Here is a 21,965-nt window from a genome sequence, read left to right as displayed (position 1 = left end):
GCACATCTAAGCGGGCCTGAACGGCAGTGGTTTTCATTTCAATAGTTTTCTGGCAGGATTTAATAGCTTTAACGTCGGCTGCTAATTTCGTATGTGCTTTAGAACTCTGCAAAGAGCAAGTAGGAGCGTCTTTAAGAAACAAAAAACAAAATATAACTTTCATCTGCTCTGCGGGGTCAGAGGGCAAAGATTCAATATCTAGGAGTGATTCCGAGCGTAAGGTTGGAGGCCCAGGGTTTCTCTCCACATTACCAGCGCGCAATAGTAATAGGATCATAAAAGCACTCATAAAGAACATCGCGAACACCTGTGGACCCGGAAACAGTACTAAGCAGACGGTTACTTTTCGTAGCGTATAAAGGAATCTTTGTACACACCTGCGCAGCAAAATGGAAGCGAGTCAGTGTCATATTGAAAGTACTGTCGCCGTGTCCACTGAAGCGAAATTTGCCCAGCTGGGGTCCTATTCTCGCCAATTCGCCTTTTTGTTCAAATTGTGACGCACGCGTGACGTGTGCAGTAGGATGGTGCCAGGTTACGTAAGCACACAATCAGGTTACGCATTCTGAAGAAAAAGAGAAATAAAGTGAAAGAAGAAAGCGCGCTGTCGTCTGCTACTACATATTTGCGCCAAGTATGAAAAACGACGGTGCTCTTGCAGGAACCGATACTCTGCTGTGCACTGCGTGATTCGGAAGCTTCGGGTTGCAGTGAGGCGAGTTAAGTATGTTGTGGCGTTGTGGTATTAGCGTGTCATGACATACTTGCGGTCGAACATTCGGCATCAGCTACGCACGGAAAGGCTGCGCGTCTCTTCGGAACGGAAATGGAATATTCGCAGTGTGTTGGTGCAATATGAGAGCGGAAAGCGGCATTGCTGTTCATAAGCGCCGATGACCTCCACGTTCACTTATCAGCGGCTTTTACATGCAAGAACTCAAACGTTTAAGGACTTGGTCGTAAATAGAAGAAATCGACAGATTCCCAAAGTATCTCTAGTACTGACGAAGAGGTGCTGGCGCAGCTGGTAATGTCCATCTCTGAGGACAACGCTCGCAGTCTCAAAGTATTAATTACTGTAAGGTACTGGCTGTGCTATCCACCTTTTTCGAAAAGCCTCGTTATGACCAGCTACCGTGAGGTCACCAAATCTGCTTAAGTTTCTAACATATTGTGTCGGCTTGAGTTGTGTAGAGCGCGGAAAGGAGCGCAGAGAGAGAAAGACAGAGAGAGAGAGAGAGTATTCCACACACACACACACGAAGTGGAAGGCATACACAGGGCCTTACACCTAGTCGATTAAATTTTCATACGCTGGCGTGCGAAAAGCTCTTGCGGAACGCGAAAGATGTCGGGGAAAGAGAACGAAGCAGAAGAACAGAATAGCAAGAAAGTTAATTCGGCGATTCTCAGGCTACCGTGCACGTGCAGAGGGGGATAAACGTACAATATGGAAAGAAAGCGAAAGGTGACTGAGGAAATCATGGTAAGAATTTAAGGCGGCGCCGCGTGTGCGTATTCCTTACTGTCGAAACAGTAAAATGCAAATCAATAAAGGGAGATTAGTTTCAGGTTGCATTAAAAATGCAATCAACACAAAATGTCACTCAACTACATCATATGATTAGAGCGTACCGTCATAACGTGCTCCGGAGTACTTATTTTATTTCTAAATGATAAGAAAATGGTGAGCCCGCATGCATAATAAATGGAAACTTTATATAAGAAACACATCACATGTGGCAAGAAAACATGTGCCATGTACATGGAACATACATTCCATCATTAAAATAGAAGCTGTGAGTACTTTTGCTTGCTTTGCCTATCGTAGAAAGGCTGTTCAATTTATTAAAATAGCAGTGAGTGCATAGTGCAAGGCAATAAAGGCAGTGTTTAGGGCCGACGTTTAAGAAAGTTTTTGGTGATCCCTCGCTGCCTGTCGCGCGAAGTTTCTGCGCAGCCATCGAATCATATTACCCCTCAGGTTGTACTCACGAACCGATCAGACAGATAATGAGAAAGCATCGCGGTGCTCTCTGAAATTCATGATGGTTTGGTGGGCGCTGTTTAAAACAGGGACAAAGAGATTAAAACACGGAACTGGCGCCTTTATTCCTCTTCTTTGTCTCTGTGTGAAAGAGGGCCCACGAAACCATCATGAACAACCTACAACTCGCCCAGTTTCGGCGTGCTCTCTGAATTGCCTCATCTCGCGCAGATCAACCGCTTGAGTTAGCGAGCCACATTGCTGCGCTTGGCATCGACGGCGCGGATCGATGCTTTTTCTATGAGAGCAAGGCATTTGCAACGGGAGGGTAGCTACGACCCTCGTGCGGCTGTAAATCTGCGTCTACATTATTAATCCTCTAAAAGGTGACGCAGCTGAAACGTTCCCTTATGACGTCTTTTCAGTGCTTTCTGCAATTACAACAAGATGTATCAGCTTACTTCACCACCCACAAAACTCTCTACCAAACTGCGGTGAGCTAACAGCCGACTGTACTGCGCGTCGAATTCGCCATGTTTTCTTCGCGGCAGACTGAAGTGGTTCAAAATGCGGCGCCCAACTTTGGTCACTTACAGAAATAACGGAACATCCTTTGCGTAATGAGACATCATTTTGATGTCATCGTTAAATGTTTATACATGACGTATTTCCCGCCACACAACGTCAGCCAATCAGATTTCAGGAGTCGGCTCTTGACAGTGGGCGGTTCATTTCAGCCCGTTCGTAATACAAGCGTGAGTGCTTCCCTTTCTATCATATATACCTCTGTTTTCCCTCCACAGCTACTTATATATACCCACCATGCATCATGAATACCGCTGCTAAAAATTCGTTTTCATGCTCAAGTCATTTTTACGTCACCGCAAAAAGCCGTTTCGACACACCGAAATTTCGCGCCACAAGTTTGAAACACGTGACTGTTCTGAGAACCAATCCGAGAAAAAAATGGCGCCGAACGGCGGCCATGTGTGCCGAGAATAGGGCCCCTGGGATCTTAAATCTATGGATGCGGATGATGTTGCTGACGATACGGAAGTTGGTTTGAAGATGAGTTAGACCGGACCGGGTGCATCAAGGAAGGGCGGGAAGGTAAGATGCAAAGCAAGCACCCCGTCAGACGCGCAGGCGCGCTAGCAACCCAGTGTCGGTGTCGGAGGCTAGCATATCGGGCTCCACGAAGTGGCTGATAACCACTCAGAAGGAATGCAAGCAGGGCTTGCATAGCAAAATGAAAGCGATTCAGTGCCAGATTGCAGGTACTGTCGCCGAGTGCAGTCAGGCACGAGACAGCAGCGGCACGGTGTTTCCCCGTAGCGATTCCTCCCACCAAAGCGTTGCCCTGTTCACTTTTACTCACAATTGTTACTACCTCTACCTTTTGCCCCAGCTACGAGATCATAATTCCTAAAGCAATGGGACGGTATTTACGATAGACCGCTTGGATGCTGACATGTAAACACCTCTCCGTAGCACACTAATTCAGAAGCATTAGTCATTCCATACTTTCAATATTTCATTGGTATCAGAATATAAACTACCGCCTTCACAAATGCTGAGAGTCGTATGAACGACAGGAATATAAAAAATCCTTTCATATAGAGGATAAAAATAATCACATGTATTGGAAAGCGAAAAAAACGAAGCATATATGAGAAAACAGCCTAAAGAAAAACATTTCACCAGCCTTCACTCGTTGGCACGAACACCCCCTCCCCCCTTTCCGCAGACGGCTGTGACAACCGGCATAAATCTGCATCCGCATTCAGGGCTTAATATTGAACGTCGGCCACATCTTTTCTGGTGTCTATTTTGGTCCGGCGTCTCGAGCATTTGAAAGGCGACAAACAGCTAGAGACATAGTGAGCAGCTGTTCTTGTCTTCGGGTATTCGAAGAGAAAATACCTCTTCTGAGGTAAACTCGGGGCCCACGAGTGCCACTGACATGATCTACAGGGAGAGCGAAGGTGCATTTTTAAGCATACAGGGAAGTGTAACTGCTCAGGCTGTTGCACCACTTTCATATTTTAACGCTCTATCCTGGCACGCCTCAACTTATGAGGGCAATAACGAAAATGAGAAATAATTGATTGGTCAAGCCTCAAGGCAAGAACTGAAGTGTCAAGACAGGCTGTGCTGAAGAAGATATATATGCATTCCTGAGTGAATGTGACAGGCACAAAAATGCTTATGGGTAAACCTTGATTGCAATTATTTTTCTATGCTACCACTTGGGAATTCTTCGAATCTTGTGCCATGATTGTTACGGCAAGAATAAATATTAACGCTGGTTTTGTGATACCAAGAAGGGTACAAAATTTTATGGTGCTCCCATGTGGAGGTCGTGCGTCAAAGATCAGAAAGGTCCAAGAATATCCCCAAATTGCAGAATTCAATACCTTTTCGCTCCTTTGTACCCGCAGGGTATGCTCATAAGTGTTAACTTTGCACGCATACTTCATGAGCAGTTCCAAGCAGCGCCGATATAACCACATCGTACTAATTTGACCGCCATCATTAGCATAAACTGAGCAGTTCCTTACACGAACCAGCCAAGCGAGAGAGCCAAGTGCGGGAGCACTCCGGACGCCTGAGGCGAGATGCCGCGGTAAATCAAATTCACGACGAAGACTACATCGGTGCCTCGAAGTAGGGTGCATTATTAATATCCGGCAATCGATGCAAACTCGCCTCGCGATGACGCCGACGACGTTCTCTAGGCGGAAGCTATTCGATCATTGCGTCCGCTGATTTTTTTCAGCGTGTGTGTGCCGTTCGGAAGCACCCACTACGGAGAAGAAATTTGTCAGCGCCAGCGATGCAGATAGCAGCGCAGAACAAAGAACAACCTCAGCGACCAGAGCGCCAAGAGAAAATACCCGCATCGCCTGACGACTTAAATAGAAGGACGATCCATGATAAGCGGATGCCGAGCGGCACAAGCTTCTGTGTGCGCCCACCTAGGGGACCCGCTTGCGTAAGTCCGCGCGCAAAACAGCGAGTCGCGCTGAAACAAAAGGGTTTCAGTGAGGTTGGGGGGTGGGGGAGTGGGCGGCGCCTATCGGGCAGGGATGAGAGAGACAAGAGAGAGAGCAGAGCGCCCAGATCCGCGTTTGTGTGAGCGGCCCGTGTATGCTGGGCGCTGTCTTTTGTCTGGTCCGGACGCTCATAGTCGCGAGTCGTCATAAATCAGGACCACATGCGTCTCCCAGCGCTCAGAGCCAGCGGGCGAGAGGCATAGAGGCCCGGTCTGAAGCGGCTCTGAAGGAGGGGGGGGGGGGGGGGGGGGGCTGCAAGCGCTAGTCATTTCTCCAGCCGGCTCTTGTGTCAACAGATTAGTATCCGCCCGAGGATTGCATGCACGTGCTGCTCGCCTTTCCTCAACTGCTATTTGATTATTCTCTCTTCCTTTCTCTCTCTGTTCGTTTTCTTGCACTAAACGACTAAACTACAATTCTCTGTACCTTGCATTTGCGTTTGGCAGCAGCGCCGCAGAAATTACTTGATGACGTCGTGTTTTAAACGCATTGAGTGCACGGTTACTTAACAGGCTTTAGGCCTCACTGATTGCTCGCGATAATTTTTTTCTAGCTTTTGATTCTAGCCTCTGGACGAGAGCAATAAATAGGGCTGCTGCACAGTAGAGGAGTTCATTTCAAGCTCGCTGCTCCTGCTCTTACCAGCTTGCTCGCAACGCATCACAACTGGTTAAAATAAACGCTATTCATGGACAAGTCCATGCAGGTGTGGTTGAAAGCACATCCTGCGACGTTCAATTTCTTCAACCACTTTCCTCCGTTGCTGCTGTTGTTGCGAGTTAAGGAAACAGGAAAGGAAAATGCGGTTTGTGGTTTGTGGGGTTTCACGTCCCAAAGCGACTCAGGCTATGAGAGACGCCGTAGTAGAGGACTCCGGAAATTTCGACCACCTGGGGTTCTTTAACGTGCACTGACACCATACAGAAAATGCATGTGCCTGTCAACTTGCTTTGGCTGAACCGTAACCGCTGCCTCGTGCGGACGGAGGAAAATTGAGAGATGTGAGATAGAAAAATACAAACAAAAAGAGACCTCGCGTCACAACAGCCATCGTCCGCCATCACATCGGTGGCGAGTGCAATTACGGCTGGCCGCTTGCCACCCCGGTGGCAAGCGGCCTCCACAGTAAAAAGCGAAGGCATCTAGGTCCCTAGCCTCAAGGGTCGGGGGCAGGCACCCGCGTTAGCTCCACCTTACCCTTTCTCCAAGACGTCTGTCCATGCTTTCACTTGAAACCCTCTTCTGAACATGTACAGTCGTGAGCAAAAGTGGCATACCGCACTCAGCCGGTGGCGGAGCTCGGGAAAACTGCCTTGCGATTCCATTTAACAACTTTTATCCACATGCACGTATCTCCGTCGCTGTCTCTGTCGCTATCGCTATATATAGACTTTTTACGCCGTTTTCCCGAGCTCCGTCACCGGCAGAGTATTGTACACCATTTTCGCTCACGACTGTACATTACAAAATCGTAGTCGTATGTACGAGGTTATTCTATCGTTTTCAGTAATGCTCACCGACTCCCAAACTTCGTGCAGGAATATTTCCAGCGGACTCATCCATCAATCATGTCTGACACTATTAGCAAAACACCCTCCTAATCGGGCCTCAATCATATGGTTTCCGGAATACACGGAACACACAGGAGGGAATGACGCCGCCCACCGGCACGCCCGAGCTCTCTTACACCGGGATCCCCCCTTAGTTGATGAGGAAAAAGAGCATATCACACAGCCTATAATCACCTTTGCTGAACTCCTACCGGCCTACAGACAGGCCAGACAGACATACCCCACACCTCACAAAACTCTAGACAAGGCAGAAGAACACACCCTCCGCCGACTACAAACAAACACCCTCGTTACGCCATTTAAACTCCACAAATGGTACCCCTCACTTTACACACCAGAGTGCCCACACTGTGCAGAAATAGCTACGGCTTTTCACATGGTGTGGGCATGCCAATTAAATCCCTTTATCGATAGACTTCCTAATCCCAATGTGGAGCAGCGGGAGGCCATTCTGCACAGCGAGGACCCCGACCAACAACGTGGACTGGTTCGCAGGGCCCACGGTGCGGCGCAGGCCACTGGGCTGCCGGATTAGGCGAAACACCCACAACTCAGAGAACTCCCATGTACTCAATAAAGCCTTCAATCAGTCAATCAATCAGTAATGTGTTTACTTCCACATTATTCTTCCGTCCGACATCCTAAATGTTTGGCGTTTAGAACACCTCCGTGAGGTATGCCCACGTTGGAAGTGGTCGCGTGATCTGTCTTGCCGAATGTTCAGAGACCACACCGCATATTCCTCAGAGCACCGGGTAGCACCGAATCGGTGGCTCAAAGTTTCGGGCGCTTGGCTACACCAGAGAACCCATTCCGGATGCATGTCCAGTAGCGGAGGCTGCATTTCCATGAAGACGAAACATAAAGGCTGCTGTGTATGTGCGACATCAGTGCATGTTAAGGAACACCAGATGATCGAAGTTATACGGAGCCCTCCACTACTGTTTTAATCTTATAATCTTAGAATTAGGTAGAATCGCACCCCCCTCATTTCAGAAACTATACCAGAGACATTACGAACAGCGCCACTTCTTATCGCAGCCATCCGCCGCCAGTGCACGTATTCGTGTGGCTCTTTCACCCGTTTTGGAGTGTAAAGCTTGACCGTACGTAGCACACCGACGTCTACTGAGTAGCGCGTGCTGACACCACACACGCGTAAATTACTTTTGAAAAGTAATTAAATTTCATTACTTACTACTTTGCAGAATCACAAACATTTAATTCATTTATTTACCCTCAGGGCCAGAGGAATTAGAGAGGGGGTCGTGAAATATCACACTACAATTACTTCTGCAGAGTAATGGAATTACCCTTAAACTACTTTTTTTAGTCTTCATTCAAACAACAACTACGCGACACACGCATTCTTCTGGCTAAATTCCACCTAAGAAAACTACTTCCTCTCTCTTTTCTACAACGCGTGCTACATGGTTATGAAGACAAGAGCAAAATATAAAAAGCGCGGTCGAAAGCTGTTTCCTTTCAGTGTGCTCAAGCGAAAATAACCGGCGAACCCAGTGTCTTGCTGACCCAGAGCTGCCTTCACCATTTTAAGCTGCTGAAGCAGCTTATGCATCCGTTCCGTGGTCTCAGGATTCGACAACGACACCCATGCTCAGTAGTATTCCGACCATAGATCTTTCCACCTGAATACATCACCCGTGCATCGTCCCGGAGCGACCACCGCAACCAGACACCACTGCGTCCTAGCAGACGCAATAGGGATGCCAATGCGCGCTCCAAACTAGTTTTCAACTACAGGTGTCAGAAACTAAAGATTGAGGTGAAAGGAAGTAGTGAGCTTTCTCTGAGATGCCACGAAGACTCACAAGGAAGGGTTGCCGTTACGAATGATCGTTGAGTACCGTGGTACCTATCGCAAAGGCATGTAGCCAAGTATCTTCAGGCCTACCTATCCGCTCTCCCCATCAATGACCAGTTGATGGTGTGAGGTTCGGAGGATATTATTGCCTTTTTCATACAAAATGAACCTGTAGAATGCCTATCCATCGATGTTAAAGACAGTTTTGTAGCATTCCACATAAAGCCGCACTCACAGTTGTGGAGGACAGCATAGACGAATATGGGGTTAAAAAATCAGAGGAACAGTGTGGAAGTAGTACACATACGTGGTTTTTCTAAGTTACTGCGTGTGTACAAGGCTTCGATGTTTGTCGAGCATGATGACATCGTGTACAGCCAACGCGACGGGATTTGCATAAACTCATGCTTAGTGCCTTTGATTTCCAACCTGTACATGGTGAAAGGCGACGGTTCACTGAGAAATGAGCTAGAGGCATTTGGGTTTATAGCGGGTTTCCGGTATGTTGAAGACTTTCTACTTTGTTTGCCCACCCGTATGGTCAGGTTGCTAGATATTTATCTTGTGTTACAGCAATTTAGAACGGTATTTGCAGGTCTTGAATTTACGCATGAAATGCCGGAAAACTCCAGTATCAGGTTTTTCGACATCGAAATACACTTGTACCCGGACCATACATGCTGGATGTACAGAACTAAAGGTCAAAAACCAATAATGAGATATTACACATGCCAATCTAAGCTTGCAAAAAAGAGCTGTAGCATACTCATCCCTGCGAGAGTGTGTTAAGAATTTCTGTGAACATGAAATGAGAAGTGTACAACTGCAAGTTGATAGGCTGGCTGCTAGTGGATTCCCCAAACATTTGATTGGGTCAACAGCAGAGAAGTTGATAAGAGAAGTAACCAGTCTAGAAAATGGGAAAACGAAGGAAAAAGAAAGGGTGAGGCCGGTTGTTTTACCATACGTGCACAAGGTATCGCACCGGCACATTGCAGCAAAGCATGAAACCCCCTGTCGTCTTTTTAGGTCCCCCCCCCCCCCACCTCCAAAAAAAAAAAACGAGAGCTCAATGTGCAGAAAATTTAATTTTCGGGATAGAAAAAAGAGGGTCAGCACGACATGCGGAATCGACCATCAAAAGAAGATCATGAACATGATAAGTGTGTTGTGTACAGCATTCCTCTGCCTTGCGGCAAGCAATACGTGGGTCAGACCGAAAGATGTATAAACATAAGATTAGATGAACATCGAAGGAACAGCAGCAAAATTAACGATCTCAGTAACCTCACCAAGCACGTTAATAGCCGCAATAAATGCATCCCAAGATTCGAAGAAACCGCTGTTATTGGGAATTTCATGAACCGCTGTGAAAGAGTAACCTTCGAAGCATACGAAATGACACTCGCAGGTTCCACGGAATGCGTAAAAATTGATTTATTTATAGGAAGGGAAAGGCGCGGTAACTGTCTCACTTGTTTTCTGTGGACACCTCAACCGCGCCGCAAGGGAAGGGAGGAAGTGGGAGTGAAAGTGGAAGGTGAGAAAGGGGAGTCGTAGTGGAGGGCTACGGAGTAATTTCGACCACCTGGGAATCTTTAACGTACGCTGACATCGCACAGCACACGGACGCCTCTTCGTTTCGCCTCCATCGAAACGCAGCCGCCGAAGTCGGGTTCGAGCCTGGGTATCCCGGACGCGTATTTGGGTTTGCTCGGTACGGTGGCTCCGCAAGGGACAAAACGACAGAAGAGACGAAGAAAACGGGCTGTTCCGACTAGCATCTACCGCCCCCAGGAGCCGAGCAGCCTAGCGATTAGCGGCGCATGCTTTTTCAGTGGGCGTCTCGTTGGACGCAGCACTAGCTTGAGAGAGCCTATAATACAATTACTACTACTACTACTACTACTACTACTACTACTACTACTACTACTACTACTACTACTACTACTACTACTACTACTACTAATATTACTACTACTACTACTACTACTACTACTACTAAATAATAATAATACACAGTATTATTTTCTGCTAATTATTATTATTAATATTATTATTATCATTAGTAGTAGTAGTAGTAGTAGTTATTTCGCATGCTAGCAAGGTGATGTTAAAAATCCTGCAAGGTAGGCTGCAGCAGTATGTGGATCGGGAGCTTCCGGACGTGCAAGCTGGGTTTCGCAAAAGCAGAGGAACTAGAGACCAAATTGCCAACCTTCGCTGGATCATGGAAAAAGCAAGAGAGTTCCAGAAACCCATTTACCTCTGCTTTATTGATTATGCGAAAGCGTTTGACTGCGTAGATCACAGCAGATTGTGGCAAGCTCTCCAAGAGATGGGAGTTCCAATTCACCTCATCTGTCTCCTCAGGAACCTTTATGAAGGGCAAGAGGCCACAGTCAGAACTGGGCATGGTCTTACTGATTGGTTTCCGATTGAGAAAGGGGTGAGGCAAGGCTGCATACTGTCGCCCTGCCTATTTAACCTATATGCAGAGTGCATCATGAGGAAGGCCGGTCTGGACGAGTCTTCAGCTGGAGTGAAGATCGCTGGAAAACGCATCAACAACCTTAGATATGCGGATGATACCACTTTAATGGCAGAAAGTGAAGTGGATCTCAAGAGACTTCTGATGCGCGTACAAGAAGAGAGTGAGAAGTTTGGGCTTAAACTGAACATTAAAAAGACGAAGATCATGGCGTCTTGCCCTATCAAGTCCTGGAGCATCAATGGACAAGAAGTGGAAGCTGTGACAGATTTTCTGTTCTTGGGCGCCAAGATTACCTCGGAAGGAGACTGCAGCCATGAAATTAGGAGACGCCTGCTTCTGGGAAAGAGAGCAATGGTTAGCCTTGACCGCCTAGTAAAGAGCAGAGACATTAGTCTGCCAACCAAGATCCGTATAACCCGTGCTATGGTCTTTCCAGTTGTAATGTATGGATGCGAGAGTTGGACTGTGAAAAAGGCTGACCGCCGAAGAATCGACGCGTTTGAATTGTGGTGCTGGCGAAGACTCTTAAGAGTTCCTTGGACTGCCAGACGATCAAATCAGTCGATATTGTCGACCATAAACCCTGACTGCTCATTGGAGGGTCAAATTCTAAAGTTAAAGCTCAGCTACTTTGGTCATCTGATGAGAAGAGAGGAGTCGCTGGAGAAAGATTTGATGTTGGGAAAGGTTGAGGGTCGCCGGAGAAGGGGTAGGCAGCGAACGCGATGGTTAGATGGCATTCTCGAGGCATTGCAGATGAAGCTATGTGATGTTAAGAAGATAGTGAGAGACCGGAAAGCGTGGCGTGACATGGTCCATAGGGTCACGAAGAGTCGGACACGACTGAACGCCTGAACTGAACTGAGTAGTAGTAGTAGTAGTATAGAGGAAGACTCGTTTCACGAAGTTGGCACTAAATTGTCTAGTTAACGGCCGAATGAACTGGCTAAATATTATCTTCACAGTTTTAATTAACAATAATATTAATGATTGGTTCACAGGAAGGGAAAGGCGCAGTATCTGTCACACGTGTCTGTGGACACCAAGGGATGAAGGTGTCCACAGACACGCGTGTGACAGATACTGCGCCTTTCCCTTCCTGTGAACCAATTAATATTATTATCATTAATAATTAAAACTGGGAAGATATTTAGCCAGTTAATTTGGCCGTTACCTACAGACAATTAAGGGCCAACTTAGTGAAACGAGTCTTCCTCTATACTACTACTACTACTAATAATAATAATAATAATAATAATAATAATAATAGCAGTAGTAGTAGTAGTAGTAGTAGTAGTAGTAGTAGTAATAGTAGTAGTAGTAGTAACAGTAGTTAGCAGTAGTATAGGCTTTCTCAAGCTAGTGCCGCGTCCAACGTGACGCCCATTGAAAAGCATGCGCCGCTAATCGCTAGGCTGCTCGGCTCCTGGGGGCGGTAGATGCTAGTCGGAACAGCCCGCTTTCTTCGTCTCTTCTGTCGTTTTGTCCCTTGCGGAGCCACCGTACCGAGCAAACCCAAATACGCATCCCGGACAGCAGTCGGGCGTCTTACCACTGTACCACCCCGGCGGGGCCCACGGAATGCATAACCATTGTGTTGTTTTGGCTGTAGGAAGAAGGAAAATAAAAAGAAAATTTGGAGGACGCTTAAGCTTCGCCTTCAAGAGTGGAACGCGATAGCGTTATTGCACCTCGTCGAGAAAACTTACTAATCGCAAGGGTATTGGGGCATCCTCGCACCGGTACCCGCGCGGCCCGAAGGGGAGAAGCGGGTGAGCGAAGATAGTGATCTAAAGAAAGGAAAGACGCTTGATTCTACAACCTGTGAGGGTGCACGGCAAAACGTCAGGGGCGAGTGGCGCGCCACGTGTCGGGGCGGCGCCGCACATTGCGAGGAGGGGTTCTGTGTTTGCCGCAAGATGGCTCTGCATGTGCGCGAAGCGCAGGAAAAATGTAGCGGAAATGTACTCGCTACTCGTGAAACTGCGACTTCTGTAAGTAACATGCTCATAATTACCGATATACACTGCAGTATAACGTTCTACGGCATGTTTCTAAGGCAACACCGCATTCACTAGAAGCGCTTTTGTACCGCTTTCAAGCATCGAACTCGTGGCTGAGTGGTAGCGTCTCCGTCTCACACTCCGGAGACCCTGGTTCGATTCCCACCGAGCCCATTGAAGTGCATGTTTATTTATGAAGTGCATGCCAGAATTTATCGCTCACTGGACGCCGACGACACCGGCTTTTCTGCGACACGAGCTCCTTAACGCTACCGCGTTAAAATACACGGGCCAGCTACTGCCTCTGTAGCTGAGCCACCTCCGCTGCCTCGTGGAGACAGAACAGAAGAGAGATTGATGATTTATAGGAAGGGAAAGGCGCAGGAACTGTCTCACTTGTTCTCGGTGGACACCTCAACCACGAGACAGAAGAGAAAATAGACAAGAAAGAAAAGAAGAGGGAGAGAAAGATGTGCGCCGCAGAAACAGCTGTCGTCCACCACCGAAGCGGTGGCGGGTGCAATGACGGCCTACGACAGATAAAAATTCCGTGCCAGGCTTGCCCCCGCCGCAAGCGGCGTTGACGAACCTGTCGCATATTAGCACACCATATCCCGTAGGAGCACTCGAGCAGACGACACCTTGACGCGTGATTCCTCTGAGCAACGCCACCTGGCGACAATGAGCGTATGTATTGTCTGAAACGAATAAGAACGCATTTAAAGGACGCCGTTCTCGTCGTTTTTGGTGGCGCAATGAATGAACATCACCCATCTACGCACTGATGCCACTTGAGCATCTGTTCGACTCCCATGTTGTAATTTTTCTCTGAATATTTTTTTTTTGCAATTGCCTTCACCACAATTATATCCTGCATTCAGTGAGTGTATGCTACCTTTAGGTTGCGTTCAGAGAGACTCAGCAACAATCAGCATGACAACAGTAACACTAAGCAATTACATTCCCCATCATCATTTCCTGCGTCAGTGAGTGCAGGTTACCTTTAGGTTGCTTTCAGAGGCATCTTTCAGCAACAATCGCCTTTTACAGTCAGTTATGTTACATTTAGGTTGCGTTTCGAGAGACCTTTCAGCCTCAATCGCCGTTACTAGACATTGCCTTGCTAAGTAACTCGAGGGATGAACTGCAAATAATGATGGATGACCTAGACAGGGAAAGTAGAAAGGTGGGCTTGAAAATCAATATGCAGAAGACTCAGCTAATGTTCAACAGCCTCGGGAAGGAACAGCAGTTTACATTAGGTAGCGAAGTACTGGAAGTAGTAAGCGAATGTGTCTACTTAGGACAGGTAGTAACCGCAGATCCGAACCACGAAAAGGAAATAACAAGAATAAGATTGGGATGGAGCGCATTTGGCAAGCACTCGCAGATTATGACTAGCAGCTTACCGGTATCGCTCAAGAGGAAAGTATACCACAGTTGTATCTTGCCTGTACTCACCTATGGGGCTGAAACGTGGAGGCTAACCAAGAGAGTTCTACTTAAGTTGAGGACAACACAGAGGGCTATGGAACGAAAAATGGTAGGGGTATATTAAGAGATAGGAAGCGTGCAGAGTGGGTCAGAGAAATAACTCAAGTTACTGATATTCTAGTGGAAATTAATAAGAAGAAATGGGCATGGGCAGGACATGTAGTGTGAAAAGAGGATAACCGATGGTCGCTTAGGGTAACAAACTGGATTCCAAGGGAAGGAAAGCGTAGCAGGGGGCGGCAGAAAGTTAGGTGGGCGGATGAGGTTAAGAAGTTCGTTGGGGTCAAGTGGATGCAGCTAGCACAGAACCGGGTTAATTGGAGAAATATGGGAGAGGCCTTCGCCCTGCAGTGGCTATAGTCAGGCTGATGATGATGATAATGATGAATTACTAGTCGGGATCCTGATCGAGGATCAAGATGAGAATCGAGATGCCTGAAGAGTTTTCAGGGGCTCATTTTAATGCTTTCAAATTGCGAGGGAAAATTTGGCTGTTTTCTAGTAAACCAATCACACCCGCTGATGAAAGCCCACTTACGATAAGGCGATGCCTTCACACTCTCGCCGGTCCTCCCACCACGTGGCTGGTCGATTGATGTAACATCACTCCTTGGACTGGCAAATTCTTCGGAGCCGACGAAAGTGATCCATGCTCCTCCGCTGTCATCCCGCTGTCCAAGTGAACTTGAGTGTTCAAACGGCCGCGTATTGGCAGACTGTAGATTTATGGGCTTCCGGCCCCGCGGTCTTTTTACTTCCCCATTTTTTTTTTACGCCGCCGCCGTTTCCCCAGGCAGCGGTGGTGGTCTCTCCCGATCAGGTGGCGGCTGCCTCGTTGCCGCAAGTGGGGCGCCGGCCGCTTCCGGACCGCAAGGCTGGGGGTGCGCAGGCGGCGTCTGGACCTCAACGAAACGGGCCATCGTTCGGGAACACGTGCGCGCGACGAAAACACTTCTCCGAACGGGATGATGTGAGTAAACACGCACACGAACTCTGTTCTGCAGCAACAGGCCGCTTTTCCCACAACTCAGTAGGTTTGGCGCCAACTGTCCAAATTCCTGACCAGTCGAACCCAACAGACGGCCTACAACAGAATAAGAATCAGCTAGTGCCAGGCTAGCCCCCGCCGCAAGCAGCGATGACCTACCTGTCCCAGCCCATCATGGCCAGGATCAGCCACCCTCGTGCAGAGATATTCAATTATTAACAAGCAGCGTACACGGGTTACGGGTTGATGAATTGCACTTACCATCTTGTATCTAACACATGTTTGTACATTTTGCTTAGTATGTGAGTTTATAAGAAGAGAAGTGCATGTAATAAACAATTGAAAGTTCGCGCACGTACCAGTCTTGTCCTGCTTTTTTTTTCTTTTTATCTTTGTGTCAAAGTATAGCGCGCCTACCTGAAGGTGAAAAAAAAACGACCAACTAGCCATCATTGCACAATTATCAATTATTGGTTCACATTAAAGGAAAGCTGCAGTATCTGCCACACTTGTCTTGTGAACACCTTTTCGAGATGGGCAGATCCTACCCGTGATGGGGCTGCGATAGGTAGGTCACCGTCGCTTGCGGCGGGAGCTGGCCTGCCACAGAATTTTTATCTGTTTTAGGCCGTCATTGCTCCCGCCACCACTTCCGTAGTAGACGACGGCTGTTCTTGAAGCGCGCCTTTCTCTCCCTCTTCTTTTTCTTTTTTCTCTCTTTTCTCTTGTGTCCTCACGAGGCAGCGGAGGTGGGCCCCGCCGGAGTGGTGCAGTGGTAAGACGCCCGACAACTGTGCCCAAGTACCCGGGCTCGAACCTGACCACGGTGGCTGCGTTTCGATGGAGGCGAAACGAAGAGGCCTCCATGTGCTGTGCGATGTTCGCACGTTAAAGATCCTCAGGTGGTAGAAATTACTCCGTAGCCCTCCACTACGGCTAATCTTTCTTTCCACTTTCACTCCCACCTTCCTCCCTTCCCTACGGCGCGGATGAGGTGTCCACAGAAAACAAATCACACATTTACCGCGCCTTTCCTTTCCTATACATCATTGAATCAATCAGCGGAGGTGGCTCAGCTACAGAGCCAGTAGCAGGCCCATTCATTTTCTTTTTCTTCTTCCTACCGCAACAACGACCACAACAACAACAACACAAACGAACCTGAATTACGAAATCACAACGAACATTGCCATTAGCGACCGAGAGGTCAGCAGTAACCTGATACGGCCGCTTCGTGATTGTTCGCAGTGAGATTAGAAAAGTCTACCCCGCCTTTTTGCCCACCCGGTGCTTCTTCCCGTTCACGGTTGGTTACCGGTCTATGCGGCAGAGGTCACGGTAACGGATGAAACCGTAAGTGCGCATTCGTAAGAGTGTAAAATTATTTCGCGGATTGCTTTTTTTTTATGTTTCTTTGCTTTCCTCTTTGTGCTTTGCTGCGCACGATCTTCAAGAAATTTTTAGCAACACTGTGGTTATATATCGTCACACTTACTGGGAGCTAACACTACATAAAAAAGCAACTTGAATGAGCGTTTATGACCTGCATGCGGGATGGCAGCCAAGTATCAGGGCACCTTTTGCTGCAAAACTCGCTTGCGCCAATGTGGTTACTGCGAGACGCCTATTTTTAAATCGAACGCTGCGACATGAACTATGTGAAACCGCGCATACGCAAAAACTATGTTACTCAACGTTCTCTATACATAGAGGCGCTACTGTCGATGCATACGCTGCTCTGGCGGCACTGCAGCAAAACTTTTCCCCAACTTCCCTTTGCTTAATCTCCTTGTTCTTCCTCTGCAGGGGCGCTAACGCCACACGCAGCGCCGCCTACAGTAAGTGGTGGAAGGATTTATTAATCAAAAGTTAGATTTATGCTTCGGGTCCAGTCACTCTCTAGTAACCTCGAGTCACCTGCGCTACGAAATCGTCTGCAACCTATCTCTCGCTCTCAATTATTTGACTGATTGATTGATTGATTAATTGATTGATTGATCTGCAACTGCGTTTCGGTGGAGGCGAAACGGAGAGGCGTTTGTGTGCTGTGCGATTTCAGTGCACAATAAAGGTCCCCAGGTAGTCGAAATTACCCCTTAGCCCTCCACTAAAGCTTATCTTACTCTCTATTCCCTTTCACTCCCTCTTCCTACCTTCCCTTAAGGCGCGGCTCAGGGGCCCATGGAATAACGTACAGATACTGCGCCTTGCCTGTGAATCGATTGATTGATTGATTAATTGATTGATTAATTTATTACCACAGATATAGGAGTTCCCCTGCTCTCCCACTCAGGTATGTAGACCCGAACAGGGTTCTGGGACTGCGCAACTAGAACCACGCAAAGAATACACTGATACTCGAAGCGTGCGCTTGAAGCAGACGCCACAACACCCAGTGTTGTTGCATCGCTCACGTGGGAAGCAGCGGGCTCAGCAATCCAGCCGAGGCTCTGCTCCGCTACACTAAGGAGATTTCATATCGGAAACACCCCTGCCTAGGCTCGAACTGAGCATTCTGCATTGCGGAGTGGAAGCAGAGTTTCCGAGTTTTTGTCTTTGACTTAACACCTTCCTTCACACGATGACGCGCGGAGAGGCCCTGATGAGGCACTCTGACGCGTTAGGAGTCGTCTGCTTACCTCTGTATGTTATCCGATGAAGCTGGCCCGTCAAGACTCGTAGTTCGGAATGGGACAGATCGCCAAGCTGCAAACACAGGCAGAAAAACAGAAACAGCCCGTGACCTATATGCGTGGGGACGATTTGAATTTTACACTCGCCTGCCGACTCATTTATAGAGGACTTTATTACACTATCAGGCGTGCTGCAGAGAATTAGATTGAAGTGACATTAGCATGACCGGACAGGAACTCTCGTAGCTGTCTCCGCGTATCCGTTAGTGAGCGGTCTGTGCATTCAGTACCATTGCGATAGTTAAGTTATTGTAATATAAAACTTATTGATCGATAACATCCACACCAGAGTAGCCATACAGCTACAAAAGGAGCTATACAGCTTTCACTGAAACTTTGTAGGGGAGGAAAAATTGGACCTATTTCGGGGCCGTTGATGTGTGGGCGCTACTGAGTAACGAATCCCTTATTACTGATTGTACTCTATCTTATGGGATTCCGCTAAAGTGTTAGTTATGCAGTGAGTATGTCGCTGGTTTTCGTATAGGGACTAACTAATACCCGCTCGGCGTCCAGCCATAAACTGGCCTTTTTACAGTGCCAGTACAGTTCTAACGAGTAAGAAATGAATCAACATCAATGGGTTTAGAAACGAAACAAAAGACACGCCAAATGAGTTGAACATGGAAATTTTACAGCTTCCTTATAATTACAAGTATACAGAGGCCCAAATCTAAGCTGCCTTTTTTCCTGCTGCGCAAACAGAGAGACCGCGATGTGTACGTGCCAAGTACAATGCAATGCCACCGTAGCATTATTAGGGCGAAAGCCTTTAATGGCTCATACTCTCGTGGACAAAATTTGTCCCGCTTTTTCGGCGGCTCTGATTGGCCGAGGCGGGATGACATCATAGATGTTTCGACCAATCACAGAGCACGACCACAGTATGCACGAATGCACGCCCCATATGGCCATATTCCAATCAATTATCAATTACTAAATATTTACTAATGTGTAATTAGTTTCTTAACTAATTAACGACTGATCAAATAATTCAATATTTAGTTAAATATAGATATACTGAATATTTATTACTTGAGGTAAATAAATAATTAGTTATGAATATACATTTATTATTGACGGCTAATTAGTGGCAGTTACGCCGCAGAATGCGGCACTCAGGCTTTCGCCTTTCGCTACTTTAGTCGCTAAAGTCCCTCGTAATTTTTTGTATTATGTGCAGCTGTGCTGAATGTACGGCCACTGAGGGCCATTTAGTGTCTGAGTACGTAAGGAAATTATGAGCTGATGGATGGCTTACTCCGCATGCGAGTCAAATGAACAAATGGTGTCTGATAAGACCAAGCGGCAAACATACCCAAGAATTTCAAACAAGCGCATTTTTTGCCACCTGAAGTTGCTTATCAACGGATTTTGTTTTACACTTTGGAGCACTGCGGCATTGCAATCAAATCATATCCCTCGTAACCATTTCAGATTTGTGCTCTTTGTTGTTAAGAATGCATTCCCCTGATTTTCTATGAGAGCGAGCCCTATTCTCTGTAACGCACTTTAAAAGCCAGATTTTGCTATGAATTAAGTAAATTTATTGCTCTCGTAAGAATGTTCATAACAGTAAATAAAAAGAATGTTGCAGTGTTGTGCAACTACCTCAAATTTTTACCACAAACGCACGCCATTAGCAGAGTTTTTTTATAGCAGACTTAACCGCTAGGTGTGACCTTGGAACTATTCCTGAAAGGAAGATCTTGCTACGCATCGGGAGGATGCTCTATTCAAAATGATATGGTCGCATTATATAAAGCTTACAATATTCGACACTTGCCTCCCATATATGTGATGTCCAAGAAAGCTGCACCAGGTATAACGTTTTAGAAGCTCGTCGATATTTTTACACAAATCCCCAGTGAGGCGAACAGGCATTACGCAAGTGGATTACAATAGCGCAGAATTATATTTTGACAACGTACGGTCGTGTTCTGGAGTAGTGTGAAGCAGACAAAGATCACTGGAGCTTTCTTAAAGCAGGGGGAGTTAAGTGATGATGAAAAGCGATGTGCGTAACTTCTAGTGCAGAGATCAATGCTTTATCCTGTCTCTCTCACGGCAAAATGTTCCAAATGTCCAGGCTACGCCGGGGTAGGCACCAGTATTTTTATGACTGTGCTAAGCGCGATGGCAACTACTACAACAGAGAAAAAGAAAGAAAGAAAAAAAGAAAGAAAGAAAGGAAGAAGAAAGAAAGAAAGAAAGAAAGAAAGAAAGAAAGAAAGAAAGAAAGAAAGAAAGAAAGAAAGAAGAAAGAAAGAAAGAAAGAAAGAAAGAAAGAAAGAAAGAAAGAAAGAAAGAAAGAAAGAAAGAAAGAAAGAAAGAAAGAAAGAAAGAAAGAAAGAAAGAAAGAAAGAAAGAAAGAAAGAAAGGAGTTTTCAAGTCACTTTGGACCACTAACGTGCGATGAGGCGAAGGGCTTTGTTTGGTTTACTGCGCCTGCTTCTGTATGCTGTGTTGTGGAGCGTTCAAGGAAGCGACAATTAAAAGGCGCAGCACGGGCGCCTACATCGGACGCTCGGCGGGGTCAGCTTCGTCTATGCGTAAAACGCCTGGTGATGTCATCGGTCATGACCGGGTGGGGCGTCATGATGACGTCAGTCTTGGTCAAATGCGTCGCCGGATGTGACGTCGGGATGAAGTCACGTCTGATCATGACGTCACGCCAAGTCATGGTCGATGACGTCACCATCTTGCGGTATCCTGCAGAATCTCGCGAAGTTTGGCGCTTCTCGCGGACGGACATTCGTCAGCCAATAACACTTCCGCCTTGAGTGAATTATTACAAATGCGTTAATCTGTATTAAATTATCGACCTCGGACTGCCTGATTTCGCCTTATAGCCGTCCGGGGTATGCTATTCCCACGAAGTGACATAGTGTTTCTGTGGTTGCTCGTGAGCAACAAGCGTTGCACTAAACTTCTTGCCTGAAAGTCTGCGCCTAACATAGCACGCTTCTACCTTGCATCCTTTTTAACTGCGTCTAGTTTTCAGACGATCTATAGTTCTAACATGAAGGGTGCTGCAAGTTTGCGCACTACGTGAGGTGCGTAGTTCAATTGTTGCAGATTGCACATTGTACTTAGAACTAAAACATACATTGTTTTGCAGTCATCCTCACCTGGAGCAAGATGGAGATGCCGACGAGACCTTCACTCCTTCGTAGCTCCACGGCTTCGGACATGTTGGCGTAGAGGTCTGAGTTGTAGCCGAAGATTTGCAGCTGCGCGTAGAAAAGAAAAAATATTCGAACTAATTAGAATATTCACCTGTACAGATTTGCTGCCGCAGAACAGAATTCTGTCACGAAAATTGCCTTATCTTTTGCTGCACCTCTTAGTGGCTATAGAAAACAAATGAAACATTGTGGCGTTTTCTTCGGGAGACGACAAAATTCAAAGAAGCAAGATGGAATCCGAAGCTCAATTGGCTATTTTAGTTTATTTTGACATATGTTCTCTCATAAGACTTGGGTGCTCTACATCCAACTCATCGTAACGTCTTGCACTCGCCAGGTTTTTCCTTCCTGTCGGCATAACTTTTAGACTTCGGGAGGGAGCGCAACTATATAATAAATGAAATGGAAACTAAAACAAGAAAATGATGTCGCCAGACAAGCCCAAAGGCGTTGAAAGGCGTGTTGCCTGTGTCCTGTATATTCAGATAAATATGCAGAAACAATAAAGCAAGCATAATTTCAATGCAGCCACTTTTCTCTGAAGCTTCAATGATTTCTTCGCCTTGGCAGCGACCCAACGATCTCCGATAATCGAAGGCACGACGCCTACGGCAACCGCATCTCGCCGCCACGCTGGCGCCGGCTGCGCGCGCACCCACCAAAGCG

General features: G+C 46.9%; 1 protein-coding gene across 1 annotated transcript in view; it reads right to left on the bottom strand.

Annotated features, from left to right (window-relative positions):
* LOC146194007 (putative carbonic anhydrase-like protein 2) overlaps positions 1–21,965 on the bottom strand; it is a 147,581-nt gene that overhangs the window by 46,092 nt on the left and 79,524 nt on the right. Inside the window, exons 4-5 of the mRNA XM_084600668.1 lie at positions 21,243–21,344; positions 18,058–18,124 (exon numbers count right to left, since the gene is read on the bottom strand). Coding sequence (XP_084456794.1) covers positions 18,058–18,124; positions 21,243–21,344 — 169 coding nt within the window. The remainder of the gene's footprint in view (positions 1–18,057; positions 18,125–21,242; positions 21,345–21,965) is intronic.

The sequence above is a fragment of the Amblyomma maculatum genome, chromosome 4 (assembly GCF_055883805.1).
Source record: "Amblyomma maculatum isolate TAMU_Amacu chromosome 4, ASM5588380v1, whole genome shotgun sequence".
NCBI lineage: Eukaryota > Metazoa > Arthropoda > Arachnida > Ixodida > Ixodidae > Amblyomma > Amblyomma maculatum.
Note: the sequence above shows the minus strand (reverse complement) of the source record. Positions and strands in the feature narration are given on the sequence as shown.